This window comes from Clarias gariepinus, chromosome 5, assembly GCF_024256425.1.
Source record: "Clarias gariepinus isolate MV-2021 ecotype Netherlands chromosome 5, CGAR_prim_01v2, whole genome shotgun sequence".
Taxonomy (NCBI): domain Eukaryota; kingdom Metazoa; phylum Chordata; class Actinopteri; order Siluriformes; family Clariidae; genus Clarias; species Clarias gariepinus.
Genome location: NC_071104.1, coordinates 35886189 through 35913600, shown reverse-complemented (window position 1 = coordinate 35913600; position 27412 = coordinate 35886189). Strand labels below are relative to the sequence as shown.

Here is a 27412-nt window from a genome sequence, read left to right as displayed (position 1 = left end):
TTAAAAGCTTTTCTGACCCACACTTATTTTTTTGTACGATTTGATTGTGTTTTCACCTGACTGTAACCCTGTTCCCTGAAAAAGCGGGAACGAGATGCTGCGTGAAAACTCTATTGAGAACACTCTTTGTTCAACCAATTGTTTAAGCATGTGTGTCAAACATGCCAAATTTTGGCTCATATAACCTCGGTCAGGTGACATATTTAATTAGGTGCACCTGGACGTTATAAATAGGCATGAACCGGAAACATCCTCAGGTCAATTTTGTCTGAAAGGACATCCAGTCACGCCTACAGTGCGGCATTGGAGCACAGCATCTTGTTTCCGCTTTTTCGGGGAACAAAGTAACCCGAGACGTTCACTTTCAAAAGCCACTTGTGATGCAAGCCCCCTAGTTGAATGGGCCCTCACTCCTGGAGGTGAAGTGTAAGCATGTGCCTTATAGGCTAGGGCAGGAAAGGCTTCACTTACTGGACGCTTTAGTGGGTGGCCCCAACTGTTTAGCTCCTCGAGTAAAACGGGCAACTAAAGGGTTGAATTATTATTGATTTTGAAGTATTATTCAATATATTATTGAAGAATTAATTATTTTCAACAGGGGTTCTGTTATTGCTGGTACTATCTGTTTAGGAAAATGAGTTGGTACAGGATCTAATATACAGGTTGATAAATTTGCAGAAGAGATGAGTGAAATTAGTTCATTCTCTTCAAGAGGAGTCAAGTATTCTACAGTAGGTTCCGATCTGACTAGTTTAACATCTACATAACTTACATTGTTTGGTTTAAAAGCCTCAATTTTATGCCTAATATTTACAATTTTATTATTTAAAAAGTTCATGAGGTCCTCACTATTACATGATGTTGTTGTGGAGATTTCTGCAGTGGTCTCATTTCTGGTTAATTTAGCTACAGTATTAAATAAAAATCTAGGATTGTTTTTGTTATTTTCTATAAGAGTGGAGAGATATGTTGATCTAGCTACACTAAGAGTTTTCTATAGTTCAGGATACTCTCCTTCCATGCTATTTGAAATACTAACAATTTATCTCAATGACGCCATTCACGTTCTTATATCCGATCGGTCTGTTTTAAAGAGCGTGTATGATCGTTATACCAGGGAGCGAGTTTCTTATCTCTAATAATTTTTCTTTTAACTAGAGCTACATTATCCAAGGTATAACGGAATGTCAACTCTAAATATTTAGTCGCCTGATCGAGTTCTGTGGGGTCAGACAGTGATCTAATCAAAGTTGATAGTTGATGTGAATGTACGTTCAGTACGGTAGCGTGGCGCTATGCATACTTCATTACTATGACACACTGGAATTGAGACAGGATAGTGATTTGATATAACTTCAGACAATGGACTTGTAAATAAATTTCTTATACTTAATCCGAAGAATATTAATAAATCTAAAGTGTGACCTGCTTTATGAGTGGGTCCTACTACACACTAATTTACTCCTACTGAGTCCAGTATGGAAATAAATGCGCTATGCACAGGGTCATCTGGATTCTCAAAATGAATATTAAAATCTCCAGCAATTAACGCCTTGTGTACAGACTAGGTTTGAGAGGAAATCTGCAAATTCACTAAGAAATTCAGAGTACGGCCCTGAAGGTCTGTAAATGATGATTAGTGAAATCGACTGAGCTGACTTAATATTTGTAGCTACACTTATGTTACTATAGAGAATTTCAAATGAATTAAATTTGTGTCCGTGTTTTTGTATAATAGTCAAATTATTATTGTGAATAAGTGCAACGCCTCCTCCTCTACCAGTTAACCGAGGCTGGTGTATGTAGCTGTATCCAGGAGGACTAGCTTCATTTAAAGCTACATACTCGTCCTGTTTAATCCAGGTTTCTGTTAAACAGAGTATATTAAATTCCTGATCTGTGATAATTTCATTAACTATAACTGCTCTAGATGCAAGAGATCTAATATTTAACAGTCCTAGCTTTAGATCAGAGGTTGCCAGCTGCGCATTCATTGTGGTATCCATGTTAATTAAATCTCTAAAACAGACTTTTTGGGTCTTTTTGCATTTGTGTTTAGTTCGAGGAACAAACACAGTCTTAATATGATGAACCCTGAGTGATGACTCTTTGCAGCTAGCAGACGGTTGGTTTAGACTGTCTGTCTGCTCCCTGGCCTGGGCTCTGGATTGTCACCGATTAACTAGGCCTCTTCTGAGACTATACTACAAGAAATAAGAGCAGCACCTTCCCGAGTGGGATGGACACCGTCCCGCCCTAACAGGCCAGTTTTGCCCTTAAAGGTCTTCCAATTATCTATGAAGCCCACATTATTTTCGGAGCACCACCTGGACATCCAGCGGTTCAGTGACCATAACCAAAAACTAGTTGCTATTAATATTATTATTGTATAAACAAAAAAGCAATATAATTAAACACTGATACAAACGCGAAATTTTTGCGGCAACGATACGAAAACAGGAAGTTACGTCACCAACGCTCAACCCCCAATCTAGCAGTGGACTGGGTCTACATGGTTTACCATACACCAACTTTCAAAACCATTCCACCTGAGGGCATACGTTCTTCTAGTAGAGGGAGCCCTAGCACTTAGAATAGTTTCTATTACATTGGCTGGAAGACCAGCATCTCTTAATTGGTCCCCCTCAGGGGCCAGACGTGAAGGTTCCAGAGCTCAGGCCTGGGGTGAAATATTGCCTCTAGCGAACCTCAGGAACCTCCTTTGTTGTGGCAATATTTCTATATGAAAATATGCGTCCTTCAATCGACTGTCACAAACCAATCTTCTGGTTGGATTTGAGAAACAATCATCTTGACTGTCAACATTTTGAACTCATAGCGCTTTGCCTCCCGAAACCTAGTGGTGACAGTGTTGGCCGGAAGGGGCATCAAGGAGGAAAGTACGATCTTTATCCTTGATGCGTGTTAGGTTAAGCCACAGATGTCTCGGAGAGACAAATCCGTGGCTCGGCGCAGCTCTGAAAACACCCCTTCGTCGATGGACCCGCCAGTGCTTAAATCCTTAAGCCGGTCAGCCTGGTATGCCTGCAGAACTGCTATGGTGTGCTGGGCAGCACCAGTCTGACCCGCTGCTTGAAAAGCCTTCCGCACCAGCAAAGATGTTAGTCTGCACAGCTTAGTGGTAAAAGTGGGCTTTTTCAATGATGATGAGCTCCCAGGAGAGAGATAGCCCGCAAGGGTCTCTTCAATCTGGGGCATCTTCATATAACCCCGTGCCTTAGCGTCAACGATAGTTAAATAAATCGACGTCAATGGCATAAAGACACAGGAGGAATAAGGTTTACTTCATTACCGAGTCACCTCGTCATGGAGGTCACCAAAGAAGGGGAGAGACCGTGGCTAAGGTCCCTCCCCCGGCCACTGGACAGAAACCTGTCATCTAGATTTGAGCGTTTGAAGATCTCTTGCTCCTGTTTTGGCCTGTTTGATCACCCTAGTTACCACCCCAAGTAACTCCTCGTATGCTTGTTCGTCACAAGAGGAGCATTCTGAGGTGGCAATTTCCATCTCAGCAGAAGCAAGAGAAGAGGTCTCTACCGACCGACTAAAAAGAAACGCAGAAGTGCGCTTGAGAAGCAAACACAAGAGTCTCCCGATCTCAGAGCGCGAGAAAAAAGGGCGTACCCATCTCACATGCCTTTGCCAGATCGACACGCAATCCCCAGGAGGGAGCTGCAGCTCACGATTTTCCCCTTAAAAAACGCTAGCCAGGCACGAAGCACTCTGACCGAGAGGAGATCACAGTACTCGCATTCTCCCTCGAGTCCGAGTGCTTCCTAACCCGAGGATAGCATGCTCTTCCTCCAAACACTCAACGCAGAAAGCATGGCGATCATTATCATCATGAAGTCCCTTGCATGAAGGTAAACATCTCTTTACTAACGCCATTTCACGTTTTGCTTTTTTTTTTCTTGACTGCTGCACAGTATTTCAAAAGAAAAACACTTGCACACAATGCGATCCTTGAAGACAAAAAGACCTAAGGATGTTTCCGGTTCATGCCTATTTATAACCTCCAGGTGCACCTAATCAAATGACGTCACCTGACCGAGGTTATATAAGCCAACCTTTGACGTGTTTGACACACATACTTCAACAACCGGTCAAACAAAGAGTGTTCTCAGTAGCGTTTTCACGCAGCATTGAGTGTAGCTTTTGAAAGTGAACATGGGGTGCCTATAACTTTTTTGCACAGAACTGTATATTGTAACACACACACATGCTGTAACACACACTATGACACACATGTACACACACTAACACATAAATATGGTAACACACACTGTAACACACATATACACACACATGTTAACAAAAAAACACACACACTGTAACAAAAACACACACATTCTATAACACACATACACACACACCTGGTAACATACATATACACATGGTAACAAAAATGTAACACATAACACACACACACACATGATGTACAAACAAAACACACACATGATTTGCAAACAAAACACACACACACACATGATGTAACACAAACGCACACACACACTAACACACACAGATATATTGTAACACACATACACACTGTAATACACACATACACACACTGTAACTGTAACACATACCCTGTAATACACATGTACATACTGTAACACACATACATGCACATGCATGTTCAATCGGTTTTCCTCTTGCGGCCAAGTCCAGGGAGGTTGGCTACAGTCCTGTGGACCTTCAGCTTCTAAATAATCTGTGCAACTGTGGTCACTGGAACATCAAGCTGCTCGGAGAGTTCTTGTAGCCTTTACTTTTAATGTTTATGTATAATTTTATTTCTAAACTCCTGAGACAACTTCCCTTAGCTTTCTGTGGTCCTTGTTCAGTGTGGTCATTTCAGTGGTCATTGTGGGTTTTTATTTCTTTAATAGAAGGGTACCAACAATTTTGTATTTGTGTGTATTGTGCTGAAAATTAACTTATTAACTAAGACATTGTTTTTGAATTGTGGTTCAACAGAAGCATTTTAAAAAACAAACTAATGAAACTATAGAATGTATAGTATAGAATCATACACTATAGAATGGGAAAATAGTCAACACCCCAAACATGCACACAAATACTCACTAAAATACACACGGTGTAACACACACACACCTTTGTGTTGAAGCCACGCTTCCTGATTGCGGGCACACACACACTGAGGCGGCTTATTGCTGGACCGCTAATCTCAATGTGAATTACCAAACGCCAGGCAACGTGCCATGCTGAGGGTTTTGTGAACAGGTTTTGATGGCGGTGGCGCGCACAGATGCAGCAGCCCGGTGCTCTTTTTGTTGCCATAGTTTTTTTCATTTTGTTAGTGCTACTGAGTGTTACGGCGTATTGTTACCTTATCGAGGTTATTCGGTACAGCCGGGATGAACTCCTCAGCATTAGCGGTGCTGTACATCACCTCGGCCCCAATGTTTTTATCCCTTCGAGATTGCTAGATTACCTTCGGGGATTCCTGCAGCAGTGAACCAGAGGAGGAGACGTTTTGAGCGGAGGCGAAAGAGAGGCAAGCAGGCAGGTGTGAAGGTTAGGCTAAAGGCTAACCCCTTCAAACCACCGCTTTCATCCATATTTCTCTCCATTGTCAGGTTGATCCGCTACAAAATGGATGAAATACAATTGGGGTTGGTGACAAACTGTTGATGAGGTTTCTGGCAAACTGTTGCAGCATGATTTTCACCAAGACCTGGCTGGATAGCACCGTCCCAGATGCGGCTGTTGGGCTGACCGGCTTCACCGTGCACCGAGCTGACAGGACGGCAGAAGACCGGCGGGGGACTGTGCATTTATATTAACAACTCCTGGTGCACACAGACCTTGGTAATGGACAGACTTTGTTGTCAGGACGTGGAATTCATGCTGCTAAAATGTAAACCGTTTTATCTTCCTCTCGAATTTGCATCTGTTTACATCTGTGCTATGTACATACCACCTGATGCTAATGCTAAGCTAGCACTAGCACAGTTACATGATGGCATAAACAACAACCTGGCTGCACATCCAGACAGTATCTTAATAGCAGCGATAGATTTCAATCATGCTGACTTTGAGAGCATCCTTCACAAAATTCATCACAACGTGAAATGCGCAACCAGGGAAGATAAAACATGTATCAGGTACACTAATGTGTAGCAGATGCATATAGGGTTTGTCCTGATTTTGGCCTGTCTGACCATCTGCCACTTTTGCTACATGCAAAGAACTGTATACTACAAGGAATAAAACTGCTGGATTCAGTGTAAGGACTTAAAGTTCATGGCCTGAGGATACTATCCCTAGGCTTCAGGACTGCTTCTTTTCCACAGACTGGGAGATATTCAAAGACCACGGACCCATCACACGTGAGTCTCTGAATGAATACACCTCATCAGTTTTAGACTACATCAATTACTATGTGTATAATGTGACATTCTGGAAGCAAGTGCGTGTGTCTCTCAATAAGAATTCTTAGATGACACATGAGGTCCAACTTCTGATTACCTAAGTGCCAGGACGGCACTTAGGAGGGCATAAAATCAGCCAAATTTCAACACAAACGGCGGATTGAGGCCCATTTTTACAATTCCACCTACTCCCGGCAGGTGTGGGAGGGAATTAGGGTGATAACGGACTATAAGAGAACAACAACTGTCTTTTAACAGCTGTGACACCCTAGCAGAGAAGTTGCTATGACAAAGGCAATAGAGAATCACCCTTACCCACCCTCCATCTAGTGATGCCGCCCCAGTCCTGAGCAGTCAAGAGACAGTGTTTTTGTAACATCAATCCAAGGAAGGCTGCCGGACCTGTTGGGGTGCCTGGTCGGGTGCTTAAGTATTGTGCAGCTGAACTGGCGGAAGTCTTCACAACCATCTTTATTCTGTCACTGTCCACAATATGAGTGCCAGCATGCTTCAAAAGAACTACAGTAACTCCTATCCCCAAAAAACCTAACATTACCTGTTTAAATGATTACAGACCAGTTGCACTCACACCCATACCTGCAAAATGGATCCAGTGGCTATTGTGCTCCATCATATGTTGGAACATCTGGAGCACAAAAATATGTATGCTAGGCTTTTCTTTGTGGACTTTAGTTAGGCATTTAACATCATTTTGCCAAATAAGCTCCAATACACTATACACGCATGGCTGCTGCGCCTCCCATCCTTCTAATTAAATTCGCTGATGACATCACGGTGTTAGGCCTGATCACTGACAATGATGAGTCCTCATGTAAGATAACATCACCTCTGCCACAGGGAAGGCTCAGCAGCGCTTCTTCTACCTAAAGAAAACTGAGAAGAACTAATTTTTCTCAGCAGCTTATGGTGAACTTTTATCTTTGTGCTATAGAGAGTGTGTTGACATATAGACTCTTGGTGTGGTTTTCCAGCTGCACGGGGACGGAACAATAGGCAATACAGCGGGTGATGAAAGCAGCTGGGAAAAAAATCGGGACTAGACTTCCAGAGATAAGTACTATCTACACTACACGCTGCCTTCGTCGAGTGCACAACATCCTGCGGGATCAGCATCACCCTGCACATCACCTGTTCCAGCTACTGACCTCAGATAGAAAGTACAGGTCCATACAGGCCAGAACCACCAGACTGTCCCACAGCCTTTTTCCTACTGCTGTGAGGCTGCTGAATGATTAGTCATCTCCCTCTTGTTCCTTGCGCCCATCTATGCTTGCATATCACACATAATTACATGCACACACGATATATACATACAAAATCGTGGTTTGTGATTCTCCCCACCCCCCCTTTCTATATCCTCTATATCCTACCTCACATCCTAGCTGTTATGGTTATTGTATTGCTTCACTTTTGTTGCACTTTATTACATGCCAGGAGATGTTGCCAAATGATATCCTGTTGTTATTTATACTTGTTATTTTTAACAATGACAATAAAATTGAATTAAATTGACAATAAATATTGAATTGTGTACTGTATGGCGAATTGGACCGTACCGTAATTCTTTGGGTCTAGTTATCGGCTTTATGGTGCCATGGCCGTGTGATAATGCCTACTGTAACATACACACACACACACATATTTACACTAATACTCATACTCACATGCTGTACACTGTGTGCTGAGTGAAACCCTTCTAAATCCTGCAATAATAACTGAAACTAAAGTGTGTTTTCCTCTTTTCTGTGTTTAGATTCAGTGGATAGACGTGATATGCACTGTTTATGGGGTATTGTTCTACTTTATGGTGAGTACATCTTCAATAACCTGCACTGTCTGTGTGTGTGTTACACCATTACTAATATTAACAGTTAAAGTTAAAAAAAAGTAAATGTAAGTTTTGAGCTGATGTAATCACTTACACATTGTGTGTTTTAGTTCCTAGCTGGCAGCACTTCAATGCTGCAGGACCTAGCTTCTGTCAGCCTGAGGCCGAACGAGTATGTGTTTGGAACTCTGGCCATCTACATCATCTGTCCCTTACTGTGTCTTAACCTCACTAACACAACCGCACCCCAAGCAATTTGGGGTTGGCATGTAACGCTTAACAAGGAAATACCACGGTATGAAAAAAACTAACAAAGTCCATGTGATGGACTGATTGAGAATGTCATGTCTTGTCAGCTCAACCCACTGTTAAAGCCACAGTTACTATTAAGAGATAAATGTACGGGAAGAATATTTAAAAGTATTTTACAATAATTGTAAAATAGTCATACTGGTGTTAAACCAGTGTAAATTTTCATCCATTTATTACAGGGTGTGATTGCTGTTAAAACTCATTTGACAAATCAAACCTTGATCATTTATAATAAATAAATAAATATAGGTATGTGCTTTATTGTTGTTGTTATGCGTTGCTGCTGCTGCAATGGGCACTAAGGTGCACAAAAGAAGCCAGGAGACTGAATTGCAGTGACAAAACTGAGGTCTTTATTTTTTGCATAATTGGCAGTTGGCATTAAATGAGGCAGGGGACAGACTAGGAACCTCTCTCATTTAGAAGTATAAGATGGGGAGGTAGGGGGCTAGTCACCTGCCGGAAAAAACACACACAAGATAACTATCTACAGTATGTACCGTACATTTAGTAAAATCCCTAACACTACAAAATGCCAACAAACAAACCAATCATTCATAATACTGTAGAATAGATACAGTATTGTACAGATTCACAGAAATATTTTATTCTACTGTTTTGTGTGAAATCGTTCAGAAAATAAATAATTCTTTTCTCTTACTTGGGTTCATCAAAACAACAAAAAAAGAGAAGGAAATTGATTTTCGGTTTGTATCACAATACACAATTTATTAAATATTGTAATAATATATGTGTTTATGTAATTAATTCATTCCATTCAATAATTAATCGGTTTTAATTGTAATAAGTATCATTAAGTTAATTTCATAACAGTGGCTATATTTACATTTTTTTGTTAATAAAATCTATCACACACATCAGGTATAGATTTTGTTTAACAAATAATATCATACACTGTTTAGTTACAAGTAAAATTTAATACACAATGTTTAGTAACAAGTTGCACAGCTTTTTTAGTCTTACCCAACATTTAGAGAAATTTGCTGGCCATACTGTAATTCACATTGCTGTTTAGTTGACACAACATGTACCCAGTTAAAAATCTAATGTTGACTCAACTTGTAATTTAAATATTTACGTAAGTTCAAGTAGTATTGGTTGTGGTTTCAATTAATTATATATCTCTAGGGTTGACTTAGTCCAACTTTTTATATACTTAAAAAGGTCATTTGTTTCCCATAGCTGCCCATTGATGTAGTTGGCTGTATGAGCTGCTTCTTCCAGTTCCTGTCCAGAATGTTGAATCCAGACCAGAAAAACAATCAATATGCTTGATTAAATATTAGCGCACTCAATTTTATTTATCCGCACACACGGTTTATTAATTAACATGCTCAGTAGTCTAACTACTGGAGAAACAGATGTGTCTAAAGTCGTCGTTCAAAATCTCTGCTGTACGGACATCTAGAGGAAGTTCATTCCACCACCTAGGTGCCAGAACGGAAAAGAGCCTGGATGAATGCTGCCCTAGATCCTTGAGAGATGGTGGGATGAGGCGAGCAGTGCTGGAGGATCAGAGGGAATGTGGTGCAGTGCGTGGTGTGATTAGAGCAGAGATGTAAGTGGGTGCTGGGCCATTTTTAGCTTTGTAGGCAAGCATCAGCTTTTTGAATTTGATGCGGGCAGCTACAGAAAGCCAGTGCAGGGAGATGAGGAGTGGTGTGGTGTGGGAGAACTTGGGAAGGTTAAAAACAAGATGTGCTGCTACATTCTGGATCAGTTGCAGAGGACGAATTGTGGACAGAGGCAGGCCTGCCAGGAGTGAGTTGTCCAGTGCAGTAGTCCAGTCTTGAAATAACAAGGGACTGAACTAACACCTGAGTAGCCTGTGAAGAAAGAAATTAGCGAATTCTTCTGATATTGTAAAGAAGGAATCTACAAGAGCGAGTAAGGTTAGCGATGTGTGGGGAAAATGACAGATGATTGTCCATGGTTACCCCAAGATTGCGGGCAGTGGTTGAAGGAGTGATTTAATTGTTGTCCAGGGATATCACAAGGTCTTGGAAGCTTCTTGAAAGCTTCTTGGAAGATGGTGCCGGTGAGGTCGGCTGCCGTCACGACTGCTCCGACCACCTTTTCTTTGTTTTTGTTTCGTTTTAAAACCAGTCAAATTACCACCATGGAGTACATTAGTTATGATAGAGACACTCTTGTTTCTATTGGTCTACAATGTACTCACAATTCGACGTTTTTAACCCCGGATCCGAGCTGGCCGAGTGAGATCCTGAGGGAAAACAAAGGACGCGACGGGAAGCGGCGGCCCCGAGGGAAACGAGCCGGCGTCAGGAACAGGCTGAGAACCCGTGCACACCGCACACCTCTGCCTAGCATCCTGTTTGCCAACGTCCAGTCACTGGAAAACAAGCTCGATGACCTCAGGGCCAGGATAAAGTTCCAGAGAGACATTCGGGACTGCAATCTTCTCTGCTTTACCGAGACATGGCTGAACCCAGCGGTGCCGAACTACGCCATCCAGCCGGTCGAGGTTCTCTCGGTTCACCGCATGGACAGGACACGGGACTCGGGGAAGTCAAGGGGAGGCGGCGTGTGTTTAATGGTGAACAGCAGCTGTTGCAACAGCGCGAGCATTGTTCCTCCATCATGTGTCGTCCTTTTTATCTACCTCGGGAGTTTACATCGGTCATAATCAGCGCCATTTATATTCCACCACAAGCAGACACGGACACTGCCTTATGCGAGCTGCATGAGGCACTCACACAGCACCAAACACAACACCGGGACGCCAAACTTTTATCAGCATATCACTTGCCCCACCAGGGGCGAAAGGACACTGGACCACTGCTATACAACTGTCAAGGACGGCTACAAGGCACAATCTCGTCCACCGTTTAGTAAATCTGCCCACGCCGCCATCTTCCTCATGCAAAATACAAACAAAGGCTGAAACAGGAAGTTCCGGTTCAGAGGGAGGTCGCGTGCTGGACGGACCAATCGGTGGCCGCGTTACAGGACGCACTCGATGACGCAGACTGGGACATGTTCAGAAACAGCTCCGATGATGACGTCAGCGTGTTTACGGAAGCGGTTGTGGGATTCATCGGGAAACTAGCGGATGATACCGTGGAAAAAAATACTATTAAAACATTTCCCAACCAGAAGCCGTGGGTGGATAAAACCATCCGCGACGCTCTGAAATCTCGCACCGCTGCCTACAACACGGGACTCGCGTCGGGGGACATGGAACCGTACAAGGCTGCGTCATACAGCGTCCAGAAGGCGGTGAAAGGGGCGAAGCAGCGCTATGGGAGGAAACTAGAGACAGAGTGACTCTAGGAGCCTGTGGCAGGGATTAAGGACAATTACGGACTATAAAACACCAACAACCGGTATGACAAACGCGGACGTGACTCTGGCAGATGAGCTGAACACTTTCTATGCTCGCTTCGAGGCTGCAGCTAAAGACGCTAGCGATGCTAATGCTAACGGCTGCAGGCAGGAAGTCACTGCCAGCACCGGAAGCGCGTTCATTATCACCGAGCATGACGTGAGGAGAGCCTTCAAGAGAGTGAACACCAGGAAAGCAGCAGGACCAGATGGCATCTCAGGCCGTATTCTCAGAGCCTGCGCAGACCAGCTAGCACCTATGTTCACTGAGATATTCAACATCTCTTTATCTCACATGCTTCAAAGAGTCCATCATTGTTCCTGTCCCGAAGAAACCTCAACCTGCTTCTTTCAATGATTATCGCCCTGTAGCCCTCACCTCAGTAGTGATGAAGTGCTTTGAACGCCTGGTCAGAGACTTCATCATTTCTTCACTACCGGACACACTGGACCCCCTACAGTTCGCTTACCGTCCAAATCGTTCCACAGACGATGCCATCTCTCATCTACTCCACACATCACTTACTCACTTGAATACTAGGGGGAATTATGTTAAAATGCTCTTCATCGACTACAGCTCTGCATTCAATACCATAATTCATCAGAGACTTCGACTATCTTTAAACGACGACTCAAGACGCATCTGTTTTTCCAGTACTTGGACTAACCACCCCCGAGAAAAAAAAAAAAAAAAACTCAGATGTGTTGGACTAATGGTACTTAGTTATTAACCTAGTTAACCCAGTGTAAGTATGTATCCAATGTTGTAAACATTAAAGCACTTTTTGTAAGTCGCTCTGGATAAGAGCGTCTGCCAAATGCCTAAATGTAAATGTAAATGTAATTCCCTCCACACTCACCACCAAGCTGGAGCACCTGGGACTCAGCTCATCTATGTATCAGTGGATCTCCAACTTCCTAACTGGCAGACCACAGGCAGTAAGGATGGGCGGACATGTCTCAGCCTCCATCACTCTCAGCACTGGAGCCCCCCAGGGGTGTGTTCTGAGCCCCCTGCTGTACTTTTTGTACACATATGACTGTGTGGCCACTACCAGCTCCACCACCATCATTAAGTTTGCTGACGACACCGTCGTGGTGGGCCTGATCTCTGATAACAACGAGACGGCCTACCTGAAGGAGATTAGGAATCTGGAGAACTGGTGCCAGAGGAACAACCTTCTTCTAAACGTTAGTAAGACAAAGAAGTTGATAGTGGACTTCAGCACTAAGCAGGAGAGGAACTACCAGACCCCCGTCATCAACAAAGCCCAGTGGAAAGAGTGGACAGCTTCAAATACCTCAGTGTTCACATCACGCAGGACCTGTTATGGTCCTGTCACGTCAACACCGTGGTAAAAAAGGCCCGACAGCGTCTCTACCACCTCAGACGCTTGAGAGACTTCCGACTGTTCAAGTAGGCTTTATTGTCACTTCAACCATATACAGTTAGTACACAGTGAAACGAAACAACGTTTCTCCAGGACCAAGATGCTACTGTACATGCAACATAATAGGCCTAGTTAGCTGGCTAGCGGAGACAAGACAGATTGACCTGACAACATAAAATTTTAACAACATAAATTTAACAACATAAACTAACAAAGACTAACTAGCTAACCCAGAGAGGAGGCCTATTTTTTTTATTTTCCTTTTTACAGACAACATAAAGTGCACGTGCAAATGTGCAAACAAGAGCAGACGACACGCAAATCTACTTACCTTTTAAGAAAAATGATGGTGTGGCCATGACTACTTTGTTATCCTGTTTAGATGAAGTTAAATCTTGGAATCTATCTCATAAATTTTTATTCCTTAATGAAAAGAAAACTGGGGTGATAGTCTTGAGCCCTTCGGAACACATGAAGGCCCCTGATCTTGATCTGGGTCCTCTATCAGCCTTTAGATCCTCTCAGGTTCGGTATTTAGGTTTCCTGTTAGATGATACACTAAAACTTGATGAACAAATCTCTACTTTGATTGAATCTAGTTTTTATCAGCTCCATACGCTCTCAAAAATTAAACCTTTTCTCACTGATAAGACTCTAGAGATGGCCATTCATGCTTTCATTACAACCCGCCTTGACTATTGCAACTCTCTTTTTTTTATGGTATTTCTAAATCTCCAGTCTGGGTTGTTTTTAACCCAGCTGCTGGGTAAATATTGGACTAACTACATGCTGGGTCAATTTAACCCAGCAAAATGGGTTATTTGTTTAACCCAGCAAGATAGGTTAAATATTCAACCCAAATGCTAGGTCATATTTAACCATAATGCTGGGTTAATTTAACCCAGCAAAATGGGTTATTTGTTTATAGTGAATGTGTAAAAAAAAACAAAAAAAAAAACATGTGTATTAAACAGTTAAATTACTTTGATATACTGGTCTCTTACAAAAAAACTTTCAAGTTTGGCAAACCATACATATATGCAATAAACAACATCCTATTAAATATTCTTCGAAAAAATATTTATTTTTCAAAAGCATGAGAACAGATAATCAACAGCGACATCATTACCATACTATTACTCACAACGGCAGAATGGAGTATTTGCACAAATAGGCTGAGGCAGCTTCTACAGAGCAGGATCTCTCTGTGACATTAGATATCCTTTCTGCAGAACAAAACTATCCAGCCCTGGTCTCATTTTAACATATAAACACTGTCTATGACTTTTCAAGTAGGCCTCGCTATTTCATAGCAACATTACAAAAAGTCCTATACAGGAGCACACTGCTTTGGATAGTTAATGTCAAAAATATAAAATGCCTTGAAGCACACATCAACCGCCCCAAGTAGTGTGTATTGCTCCAGAGCATGTCCCACCAGAATGACGAATGCCTGAGCGCAGCGCTGGTCATTATCTCCCAACGTCAGGATGTAGGGGTTTGGCCTTGACACTTCCACCATGTTGGTTCCAACCTTAGAAACAAAAAAATGAAAGAAAGTAAAAATTTTGTTGAATAGCAAAGATTAAACTGAATAAGACTATTAATTTAGTGTGTAATAGGATTGATACTAAATAAAAAATGACAAAGCTGTCCATTAAGATAGGGTATAGGTAACCTGAAACAAACACATAGAGACAGCTATTACCAAAAATAAAAGAGCAAAATAAGCATGGCTTTTAGGATACAGCTCTTTATGTCAGACTAGTTGATCTTGTGGTCTGAGTTGATTTTAAGATAATTACCGAAAAAATGTCATAGCTGGGGTCATACTGGAACATTACAATCACCAAAATATTAATACTTCCATCTAGTAGTTACCTGTTTAGTGGTGGTACTTTTTTTCTGTGGTTGGCACGTTGACTGATAGTTAATTTAGCCTGAGTCACAAGCAACTTTGGTTAAAGAGGGCTATCTGGTTAGTTTACATGCAATTACTGGTGATAAATTTGCATACTTGCCAAATGGGGAAAGGTGTAAAATATTGGTTTAACTCGGGAGAAACATGGAAGAAATTTGACCGCGGAGTAAATTACTAGCTAGTAAAAAACGGGAGGGTTAGCAGGTCTGCATATTTTTGAGAAGATCAGTGTTTTGTAACACCCCAGCATTTTATTGTCTCAAGCAGTGAGATTAATGAAGTTTTAAAGGGGTCATACGGGCCTACATGCACTTTTTCAAGCTGTTTGGACTGAAATGTGTGTTAGGAGAGTGTGTACACAACCACTCTACAATGAGAGCTGCCCAGTGATTTTCTTTTCATTTATTAAAATAACATGCCCCTTTTAAAATCAGGCCAATCTCAAATGCCTGTCAATATGACGCCACACCGACAGAGGCCTCTCCTACTATAGTTGATTGACACTGGTGTTTTAGCAAAGACCTGCCCCGAGTGGGAAAAAAGCTATCGGCTTGTTTTTCGCCGCTGGAGCAAAATGTCGCTTAAGCGAGTGTGGTGTACAGTTGTTGGGTGTAATAGCGAACACAGCAGTCGTCATTCAAATGCCTGCGTCATGCTAGCACTACAGGTAACAGTTAAGCGTTCATTCATCACTTCACCATCTTCGTCACTCTGCAAACATTTTACAAAGAAAGCTTAAAAGCTCAGACATCTTATCTGTTTCTTTCACACACAGGTGGGGTTCTTTGGCTAACTAGCAGCTATTGTCAGCTAAATAATCTTACCTCAGACCAGCCTGAAAGTTTAAGTGTAACCTTAACACGGTACCAGTGATAAATGTTACATATAGTGATAATTTTTCAGTCATATCTGACTTAGGTGAGTGAACATGTGTATACAGACCTTGTATTTAACGTCATTTTCCCTTAAATGAACCGTCATCAGCGGTGTGGGAGCTCAAGAGACACACAAAGCTGACTGACAGCCGCTGAATACACTGGTGAACTTTGGGGGAGGGGCCAAGCAAACTTCAACCCAGCAGTTTTATTACTAAATAACCCAGAAAATGACCCAACAGAGGCAACCCAGCGTTTGGGTAGAAAATACAACCCGTGCATACACTCCTGAACATCCACAGTTCCTTTAAAGTGCACTTGTTCCGGAATCCACAGGTCGTCTTCTGCTTGGTAAAACTTTTTGCCCACGAGGTGAACAGAATGCTCCAAAGAGTTATTTCCTACCGCAATGAGGCTTTGGTACACTTTTAATTTGATACAGGGTTTCCCATGCTTTTTCCATGGGTAGGCAGTTTTATTTAAACAGAGTAAAATGAACAAGATTATTGCTTATTGTGTGTGTGCACTTTTGCACAATTGTCAGGGATTACGTAAAAAAAAATATGTTAAGGAAAAAATGCACATTGTCTTGTGTTCTTAACAAATTTAGGTTAATTTCTAACTTTGATATATTTATGTAAACGTACAAACTTGATTATTTATTGTTGATTACACAGATTTAATCATGCTACATTTACAACATCTCAGATTTATTTTTTTCAGTGTATGTATTCCTTTACTGCCCCAAACTGAGTGTCTGCACGGCCTGTGTTTTTCTCTGATGCAAAAGAAGAACAGACGGCCTGCTCTTTCAGAGGTCTTCTGGGTATTGGACATTAAAACTTTTTTAAACAAGACATTGGCTTACTTAGAGTATATATTATAGAGCTTACTAAATCCCTAAAATATAATTGAAATTTAATACAATTTCCCACAGCGCCCAGTCAAAATGATCCAAACAGCACAACAAATGCTCATCAATGAGGTAAAGAAATGACCCAGAGTGACAGCCAGAGATTTGATGGCATTATCTGAACTGGTTAACATCCGTGTTAATGAGTCTACAGCAGTGGTTTCCAACCTTTTTGCACCAAGGACCGATTTTATGCCAGACCGTTTTCCGCGGACTGGCCAGCACGCTCTCATAACAAAGAATCTGTGTAAGCTCTGAACTTGTTTTTCTGTGATGAGGTGTTCCCATCCAGAAGTGATGGGGGTACAGTAATGGATCCAAGATGGCGCCGAGTATGGCTGCCTCGTCGCGAGCTCCCTCAAGCAATAGTTCAATTCAATTCAATTCAATTTTATTTGTATAGCGCTTTTAGCAATTTTCATTGCCGCAAAGCAGCTTTACACAGTCAAAAAAATTATTAAAGTTTGTATGAAATGTGAATTTGTATGAATCAAAATGGTCAGTTTGTCCCTGGTGAGCAAGCCGAGGGCGACAGTGGCAAGGAAAAACTCCCTGAGACGGTAATAGGAAGAAACCTTGAGAGGAACCAGACTCAACAGGGAACCCATCCTCATTTGGGTGAAACAGAAAGCAGTAAATGATCTGCATTTATACAGTGTGTAGGGTGGGAGGCAGTTCAGCTATAATAGCTGCTGTTAATTGATGTTAATATGGAGTCCAGGTAGTTATTGAAGACCCAGGTAGACTTGTAAGAAGTTCCAGTCATGAACTATCGAACTGTCAAGTCCCCAGAGAAACAGGTGCCAACACCAGTCAAGGCCAGAACCGTCTTCTAGGTAGAGAGAACCATCCCCAGACACCAGACGCATCCCAGAGAGACACACGGGCATCCATGTGACGAGATCTTCAGCCAGAAGCGGGGCACCAGAATGGGTCAGACAGGTCCGGAGGGCAGAGGGAGTCTGGATCACTGGCAGCTCAGGAACGACATGTGTAGCTCGACAGAGAGAGAGAGAGTGAAAAGGGGAGACAGGAGGAGAGAAGAAAGAGGGGGGGAAGAGAAGAAGAGGAGAGATGGCAGTTAGGTATGGTCACAGTCACACAATGTATAATGTGAATGTATATTAACTGTAGAGTGCAAGCAGAGACTCCGGCAGGACTAACTATGACAGCATAACTAAAAGGGAGAGCCAGAAGGAAACACAGACATGAGGGCTTCCTGACATGTAAAGCAAACAATCACCTTACCGTCAGCAAACCTGAGTGATCAATGAGAGTGAGGAAGACAGCATCCAAACATACCAGTTCACCATAATACTCTACGTCCATTAGTCCCCCAGATCTGCTCCTTTACCTATGGCAAATCTATTTATAAAAATGCTTGGCTAAATAAATAGGTTTTTAGCCTGGACTTAAACACTGAGACTGTGTCTGAGTCCCAAACACTATTTGGAAGACTATTCCATAATTTTGGGGCTTTATAAGAAAAAGCTCTGCCCCCAGCTGTATTTTTTATAATACGCGGTACTGACAAGCAGCCTGCATCCTTTGATCGAAGTAGGCGTGGCGGATCGTAAGACACTAGCAGTTCGCTCAGGTACTGCGGCGCGAGACCATTTAATGCTTTATATGTCAAGAGTAGTATTTTAAAATCAATGCGAAATTTCACAGGGAGCCAATGGAGTGAAGATAAGATAGGGGTGATGTGCTCATATCTTCTGGTTCTAGTGAGGACTCTCGCTGCTGCATTCTGGACTAGCTGAAGCTTATTTATGCATCTAGATGAACAACCAGACAGTAAGGATTACAATAGTCCAACCTAGAGGTGATTAAAGCATGAACTAGTTTTTCTGCGTCGTTTAGCGACAATAAATTTCTTATCCTGGCAATATTTCTGAGGTGAAAGAATGCTATCCTGGTAATATTATCTACATGTGCTTCAAATGAAAGGCTGGAATCAATGATCACACCAAGGTCTTTCACTGTTGCATTTGATGGAACAGAAAGGCCATCTAAAGTTACGGTGTGATCTAAAATTTTACTCCTAGCTGTATGCGGTCCTATGACTAGAACTTCTGTCTTATCCGGATTTAGCAGAAGGAAGTTAATTAGCATCCAATTTCTTATGTCCTGCACACATTGCTCAACTTTAGTAAGCTGTTTTTTCTCATCAGGCTTTGCTGAGACATATAACTGTGTATCGTCAGCATAACAATGAAAACTAATACCATGCTTACGGATTATGTTGCCCAGAGGAAGCATGTAAAGGGAAAAAAGCAGTGGACCTAAAACCGAACCCTGCGGAACGCCAAACTCCACTAGAGAACATGCAGAATAATCACCATTTAAGTCTACATAATGATAACGATGGGTCAGATAGGATCTGAGCCAGGAGAGGGCTGTACCCTTAATTCCTACTACATTTTCTAATCTGTGAAGAAGAATAGCGTGATCAACGGTGTCAAAAGCTGCACTGAGGTCAAGTATTACAAGCATAGTTACACAACCCTGATCAGAGGCCAATAGAATGTCATTTACTACTTTAACGAGTGCTGTCTCTGTACTGTGATGAGGCCTAAATCCTGACTGATACAGTTCATGTATGCCATTTCTATGTATATATGAGCATAGCTGCTCCGCTACTATCTTTTCCAGAATCTTAGAGATAAAGGGGAGGTTTGATATCGGCCTGTAACTGGACAGCTGACAGGGGTCGAGGTCAGGTTTCTTAATTATTGGTTTGATAACTGCTAATTTAAAAGATTTTGGAACATAACCAATGCTGAGTGAAGAATTAATTATTCTCAACAGGGGTTCTGTTATTGCTGGTACTATCTGTTTAAGAAAATGTGTCGGTACAGGATCTAATATACAGGTTGATGAATTTGCAGAAGAGATGAGTGAAATTAGTTCATTCCCTGCAAGGGGAGTAAATAGTGGTTTTTGGTATCTAATTCTATTTTTATTTTATTTTATTACTAGTAACACGTTATGTCTTTTTGTTTACGATCGCCAAACATTACTGGATATAAGAGCAGGACTTTCTTACCGTTTTCCGGAGTTCAAGTTTTGGAACACAGATCCTCCATTCACAAATCCCCCATTCATCTCGTCCGAGACGCCTTTGTCCTGGATCCCTGGAACCTGCAAACGCCGGCATAGAGGTAGAAGATCCGGCGTTTTGGTTCGAATAAGACAGCGCAGTAACAGACCACCGCTCCCCAGCTTATTACTAGCAAACGTACAGTCTCTGGAGAACAAGCTTTGTGAACTTTGGGCACGAATCTCCTTCCAGCGGGAGACGCGGGACTGCTGCGTGATCTGCCTTACAGAAACCTGGTTGCCGGACAAGATACCGGACTCCGCGAGCCCTCCCCCGCGCCCCTTTCGGCCAATCAGATCATCGCTCCATTCTGCTTCTGCCTGCCTATAGGCAGAAGCTGAAACAGGAAGCTCCAACCCTAAGGACGGTGCACTGTTGGTCGGACCATTCAGATTCCATGTTACAGGACTGTTTTGATCACGTGGACTGGGAAATGTTTCAAATGGCTGCAGACAGCATTTAAGGAAATGTGTAGATGACGTTGTTCCATCCAAAACAGTAAAAATTTATCCAAACCAGAAACCATGGATAAACAGTGATGTTCGCACGGCACTGGCAGCACCAAACTCTGCCTTTGCCTCTGCTAACACATTGGAATATAAACACGCCACCTATCAACTTCGGAAGACTATTAAGTCTGCGAAACGTGAGTACAGGGACAAAGTGGAACAACAATTTGATGATCCTAGAAGAATGTGGCAGGGACTGAATACAATTATGGACTTCAGAGAGAAAACCAGCACACCGCAGACCACGGGCTCTATGTGTGAGGATCTAAACGTATTTTACGCTAGATTCGACACAGGAAACAACACGAGACTGCACAGCGAACGCATCATGGATGACGTCAGTGCGCACACGGTGTCTGAAGAGGATGTAAGGAAGTGCTTCAGACAGGTGAACGCATGCAAAGCCGCTGGTCCTGACGGAATCCCCGGCTGTGTCCTTAAATCATGCGGCTCAGCTGGCTGGAGTGTTCATGAACATCTTCAACCTCTCCCTCTCTCTGTCTGTAGTCCCAGCCTGCTTCAAGATGGCCACCATCGTCCCTGTACCCAAATTCTCCACCATCACATCCCTGAACGACTGGCGACCAGTAGCCCTGACCCCCATCGTGAGCAAATGCTTTGAAAGGCTGTTCAGGAACTTCATCTGCTCTGCGCTGCCGGACTCACTGAACCCTCTACAATTTGCATACCGCCACAATAGGTCCACTGATGACGCCATAGCCCTGACTTTACATACTGCCCTCACCCACCTGGAGAAGAAAGATTCGTATGTGAAAATGCTGCTAGTAGATTATAGCTCTGCATTCAACACCATCATTCCCTCAAAGCTGGACAGGAAACTACAAGATCTAGGATTAAGCAGCTCTCTCTGCAGCTGGATTCTCAACTTACTGTCCGACAGACGCCAGATGGTCAGACTGGGCAGTATCACCTCATCCCCTGTCAAAATAAACACAGGTGCTCCACAAGGGTGTGTACTGAGCCCTCTACTGTACTTACTCTACACATACGACTGCACGGCCACTAGCAGCTCCAACATCGTTGTGAAGTTTGCGGACGACACAACAGTGGTGGGTCTTATCACCAACGGTGATGAGACGGCATACAGGGAGGAGGTCAGTGCCCTGACACATTGGTGCCAGGAGAATCATCTCTTCCTCAATGTCGGGAAGACCAAAGAGTTGATAGTGGACTTCCGGAGGTGTAGGGGTGCACATTCCCCCATCATCATCAACGGCGCTGCTGGGGAGAGAGTGAGCAGCTTCCGCTTCCTGGGTGTCCAAATAGCAGAGGATCTCACATGGTCAGTTCATACTGACAAAACAGTAAAGAAGGCGCAGCAGCGACTCTTCTTTCTCAGGAGAGTAAAGAGATTTGGCATGAGCCCCCGCATACTTAGGTCCTTCTACCGCTGTGCCCTCGAGAGCATCCTCACTGGATCCATCACGACCTGGTACGGAAACAGCACCGCCTACAACCGCAAAGCTCTGCAGAGAGTGGTGCGGTGTTCCGAAAGGATAATTGGAGGTGAGCTTCCCTCCCTCCAGGACATCTACAGGAAGCGGTGCCTGAGGAAAGTGAGGAGGATCATCAAAGACTCCAGTCACCCCAGTAACCACCTATTCAAACTGCTCCCCTCAGGCAGGAGGTATGGAAGCATCAGCTTTTATCATCAGGCCATCAGACTACTGAACACTGACCAATAGGTCTCCACTGACACTACACTGTCACTTTCACACTGTCACTTTATAGTCACTAAGCCACTTTATGCACTCCATACTGCACATAATTGCCTTTTTGCACAACATTCATTGCGGACATTCCTTATACATTATACACAAGTAGACACACTCCCACAATCGTGTGTGTATGGGTATATACATGTATGCATATGTGTGTATGTGCATATGTAGATATATTTGTATATATATATAGACGTGTATATGTGTGTATATTCTGTATGTGTATATGTGTATACTTATGCTCCCTTTTTTCTTTTTTAAATTTTATATATATATATATATATATATATATATATATATATATATATATATATATATATATAATAACACTTGCACAATATTTTACTACTGTATTATCCAAATGTATATTTATTCTTATAATTGTATACCACTATTGCTTGTGTAGCTTGCACATAAGAATTTCACTCACGTGTAAGGTACCAGTGTACCAGTAACGTTGTCAGGGTGAACTAACCTGGGCGACCAGATGACTTAGCTTTAGCGATTAGCCCAATGTAGCGAATAGGCAAGATAGCCACGCGATTTAGTTTAAGGACTCTCACAAAAGGGGAGCAAGGGAAAAACACAAATTTAACCCGCGTCCTATAAACACACACTCAAAATCAGAAAGCAAAACCCAATAAAGTGAGTACTCACGAATTGATGGATGGAAAGCCAGAACCGACATGGGCTGAACTCAATGACTGAGCAAGATGCTATGGTTTGTTTACTCCTTTTATACTTCCGCGTTCCGAGTGTGCATGACAAACGTGATGTGACAATAAAAGCGACTTGACTTGGGTATTCCTTATGTCCAGTCTGCCCCAAAATTTTGTTTTTGTTGCTGTCATTGCAGACGACCCTGTCTCACAAAGATAGATTATTGAAATTTTGAGGGTTTTTGTTGAAGATTTCATAATATTCTGCCTTGATTTTATTCCAGAACATCAGAAGAGTTGAAGTAGCTTCAAACACACTTTTAAGGCCACATTTATTATACAGAATGGGCTTGGAGAACGTTAATCACATGCGATGAGCAGACAGAAGCTAACGGGAGACCATCTGTTCATTTTTCAAAACCACTCTGTAGAGTCTGATAATCAATAAAATGCACTCCATGCAGCTCCATACTAAATAATTAAGGTTGATCATATTCGTTGATCCTTAGACACAACTTAATATGATTTACAGATCCCTATGAATATTTTTTTTATTAATACGAAGGTAAGTCAAAAATGATCTGCACTGTGGTCATATTAAAACTTCTGTCAGCTGCTCTGTCTTATCAGTGCTTTCCATTAAAGGCTAGTTTCTCCCTAGTCACTGCTGTGCAGGTGTGAACATGTTATGTCTGTTCATTTGTAACTGTGGTGCAAGAAAAAATGGACATCTCACTTTTGATTTGCATAAAAGAAGAGCAGCGGGCAGCAACTTGTGTTTTTGTGGTCTGAGGGTGTACCTGGTGCCAAAATGACTCATGAACGAGCATAAACTAAAGAATTTGGAAATCTGCAATCAAAATTTGTAGAAGGTAAAAGTTTCTTCAAGAGAATTATTACTGATGCACCTGATGGTCCATCAGCCATAGAGTAAACCGCAGAGTATGGAACAGAAACATTATCAATGGCTGACTAAGAAAATGTTCGAAAGTCAGCAATCAGCTGAAAAATTGATGTTTACTTACTTAGTTTCCTGGGATTCTTAAGGGCCAGTATTGGAATATTATCAGGAAAAAGGAAGAACAATTAACAGTGCTTGTTACAGTGAGACGTTTATTGTCGACACTGCAAAAAGAGTACTAATCTCGCTTTATAGGACTTACATATGTTTGGTCCCCTAAATGCAGCCCTGCAACGATGAAGATTTACTTCTGCGGTGCATTAGTGCCTTGCAGCCCAGCCTAAAACATTTTTAATGAGAGAATACAAAATCTTGTTGACCGATTGACAGTGTATTGAAAAGCAAGGAGATTGGTTTAAAAAAGAGGGAATAAAAATAAATTATACAGGCACTGTGTATATAATTTTCAACTCACTTGTATATAGTTTTAGAATTATATAACATACTTACGTACTATTAGGGATTACAAGCACATCTTTTTATTTGATTTTAAATCAATGCACAAGAGAAACATGTACAACCTGAGCATAGATGATTGGTCTCTCATTCCAGCCAAACAAAACACTTGCCTGCATTCATTTAACAAAGGGATAAAGTAGTATTCAGTTCATTTAAAATATTTATATTGTTAATCATGTGGTTCCTGTTAGATGGAATTATTAATATACAACTATTTATCCTTGAGTGAGAATGCAAGCTATATCACAAGAAATCTGTGATGAAAAAAGCTGAAACACTGCAGGCCTTGGTAAATAAATTGCAGAAAAGACTCAGTAATATACTCAAGAAGCAGGTCAGAAGCATGAGAAAAGCTGTGCCGTAATGTAATGTAAATATTAATAGATTGATTTGATGTGAAAAAGTATGAGATTGATTCACAGAACTTTATTTAATTTACTTCCAGAGGGAAATTGCTTTGTCTTGGTGATACAGTTGCTTTGATTAATTTACCGGGAAGAAAGGAAATAATTAGATTAGACAGGAAAAAATAAAATTGAAGAAATAAAATTTTAAGTGCCACTATTATGCTTTTTCAAATATGATCTTTCATGCAGTGTGTCATGTAGCTGTATGTGAACATAAACTATCTGTGACGCTGACAGTGCACAAGAAATTAAGTTTTTGTCATTTAAAAAAAAAAGAGTCTGCTCAGATTCGCCTAAACGAGTCGTTAGCAAATCTGTTTTTTCTCTGTTATGGATCCATGTCACATATTTGCATAATGTCTGCCTAGTAGTAATGGTGGGCCAGGGCTGTCATTATTTGTTTAGACGAGAGAAGGAGAGATTGCTGTAGATCATTTCCTTTCAAAGATTTTTTCTGATAACACACATACAATAAACACAGACTTCTGACATGTTCCACTTACTCGCGTTCATATACACATACTGTTTATTATATATAGTTTGTAAATATTGTTTATATCTTTGTTTGGTTGTGGTGCACGTTTTTCGTTTACCTTATTTAGTTTTGTATAATACATGTTTGCTTTATCTAATTGTTTGTGTTTGTCCTTTCTGCTCACCGGCCTTTTAACGCAACACCGACACAAAGATAAAAGACGTCTCGATTTTTGTAGCCACAGTTAATATAAAATTAGCTGGTCGGTACACGTTATAACCGATGCCATTTTTTCTATGTATTGACGGGTCTCCAGAGCTGTCATTCAGTTATATTAATGGGCGTTTCGTTTTCCGACACACGCTGTAGCGTGTTTTCCGACACACGCTGTAGCGGTTGACCAGTCATAGATCATAAATCATCTGATCAATCACAGCAGTGATGGTTCACGGAAAGGAGGGGTTTAGACAGAATCTCAGACTGAATCTTCGAATTGCTTCACACAAGTTGTTTACGAATCATTTAAAAATGGTGTAAAATTAAATCTATTTTGGAGAAAACTAGTGTTTTTTGACCTTGCATACATGTAAACCTGTTTTAAAAAACTCATATTAAGCAATAGTAGCAACCTTTAAAATGGCATAATAGGGGCACTTATTAAAAAAATAACAATAATTAGAAATAGAATAGAATTAAATATAGCACTCAATTAAGTTACATATTGCACTTGAAATGCAGTGTAAATGAAAAGAAATAATTGCACAAATGTATTTTAATCAGATATTGCAAGATAATGGAACTTGGGTTGTGGGAACAGTAGTGTCATAAAATATTATTGAACAGAAATTATTGACAGTCCCTGTCCCATAGTTAAAACGTTACAGAGAAGAGTTATATAATTTTATGGCCATTGAGAAAAAAGATCTTCTGTGGCGCTTTGTAAAACACCTGGTCATGATCAGTCTCTGGCTGAAATTGCTCCTTTGGTCGGAGAGAACTCTGTATAGCGGGTGAGAAGAATTGTTCAAGATTGTGTGTATTTTGGACAGAATGCTCCTCCTTGCCACAACATCAACAGAGTTTAGATCCAAGCTCAGGACAGAACCGGCCCTTTTAATGACCTTACCCAGTCTGTTTCTGTCTGCTACTTTTATATTACAACCAATGAAGGATTTAATTATTATTAATTGGTAATTGGGAAAAGCTTTAATAACAATGTATAGGTACACATATAAAGAGTTTTTTTTTTTACCTGTCTTTCAGGGGTTTCTGCAAGAGAAACAGGATCACAGCATCCCAATGGAGAAATCTGATGAGCTGGAGCAAGAAGGAAAGGAGAGAGAGTTGAGTTGCCACAAATCAGCTTTCTTGCACAGTCCTTAACTACTCTCAGGAATCCTTTTTTTTTTTGGTAGTCTTTAAAAGTGTCTGAGCATGTAGAAGTGAATTGTAAATAATTTGCAGAGTATTAATACCTTTGTCCTTCGCCAATTTCGTGCACACAGAGTACTCTTAATCTGCAAGGCTCAGTGAAGATTTTGCATGGACTGCTCCCTGGGACTGTCATGTGTGAGGACAAATGTATGCAGATAAAGATTTAAGATAAAACTATAAGACTATTTAGAGGCGCACAAAAGAAAGGATTTTTTTTTACATAATTGTTTGTGCAAATTATAATCAGCTGTCACTGTAAAATGTCTGCAATGAACTTTAAGCCCTCAAGTCTAAACTGGACCACTTCCTTTATGGTTGTGTTTTAGGAGCTGAAGCAGGAGCAACAGGATGACCTCTTCACCTTTGTCCTAGAAGACAAGTAAAAGAAGATTCTATGAAAGAAATGCCAGAAACAAAGACTGTGCTCTTGGCACATAGCCGTTAGCATTAGCATGAAACATACCAGATTTAAACCAGAGACACTGTGTTACTGTATCTGTACTGTTGGGGCACATTACAGGGGAAGATATTGTGTTGTTCCACTATGGAGGCATCTTAGAGGTCACTTTATCGTGTTTGCTCCACTATGAGAGCATCTGAGAGGGCACTTTATTGGG

At 41.6% G+C, this 27412-nt stretch overlaps 1 protein-coding gene and 1 long non-coding RNA gene across 2 annotated transcripts in view; one reads left to right on the top strand and one right to left on the bottom strand.

The window, feature by feature from the left end:
* Positions 1 to 8694, top strand: part of LOC128523852 (protein lifeguard 3-like) — a 35609-nt gene extending 26915 nt beyond the window's left edge. The window contains exons 7-8 of the mRNA XM_053496001.1: positions 8194 to 8247; positions 8379 to 8694. Of these exons, the coding sequence (XP_053351976.1) occupies positions 8194 to 8247; positions 8379 to 8579 (255 nt within the window). The 3' untranslated portion in view covers positions 8580 to 8694. The remainder of the gene's footprint in view (positions 1 to 8193; positions 8248 to 8378) is intronic.
* A 5922-nt stretch (positions 8695 to 14616) lies between these two features.
* On the bottom strand, positions 14617 to 26918 carry LOC128524578 (uncharacterized). Its single transcript, XR_008360543.1, has 3 exons — positions 26837 to 26918; positions 26614 to 26678; positions 14617 to 14871 (listed from the first exon to the last, which is right to left on the bottom strand). It is a non-coding gene; the product is annotated as an uncharacterized LOC128524578 (long non-coding RNA).
* Between the last annotated feature and the right edge of the window lie 494 nt (positions 26919 to 27412).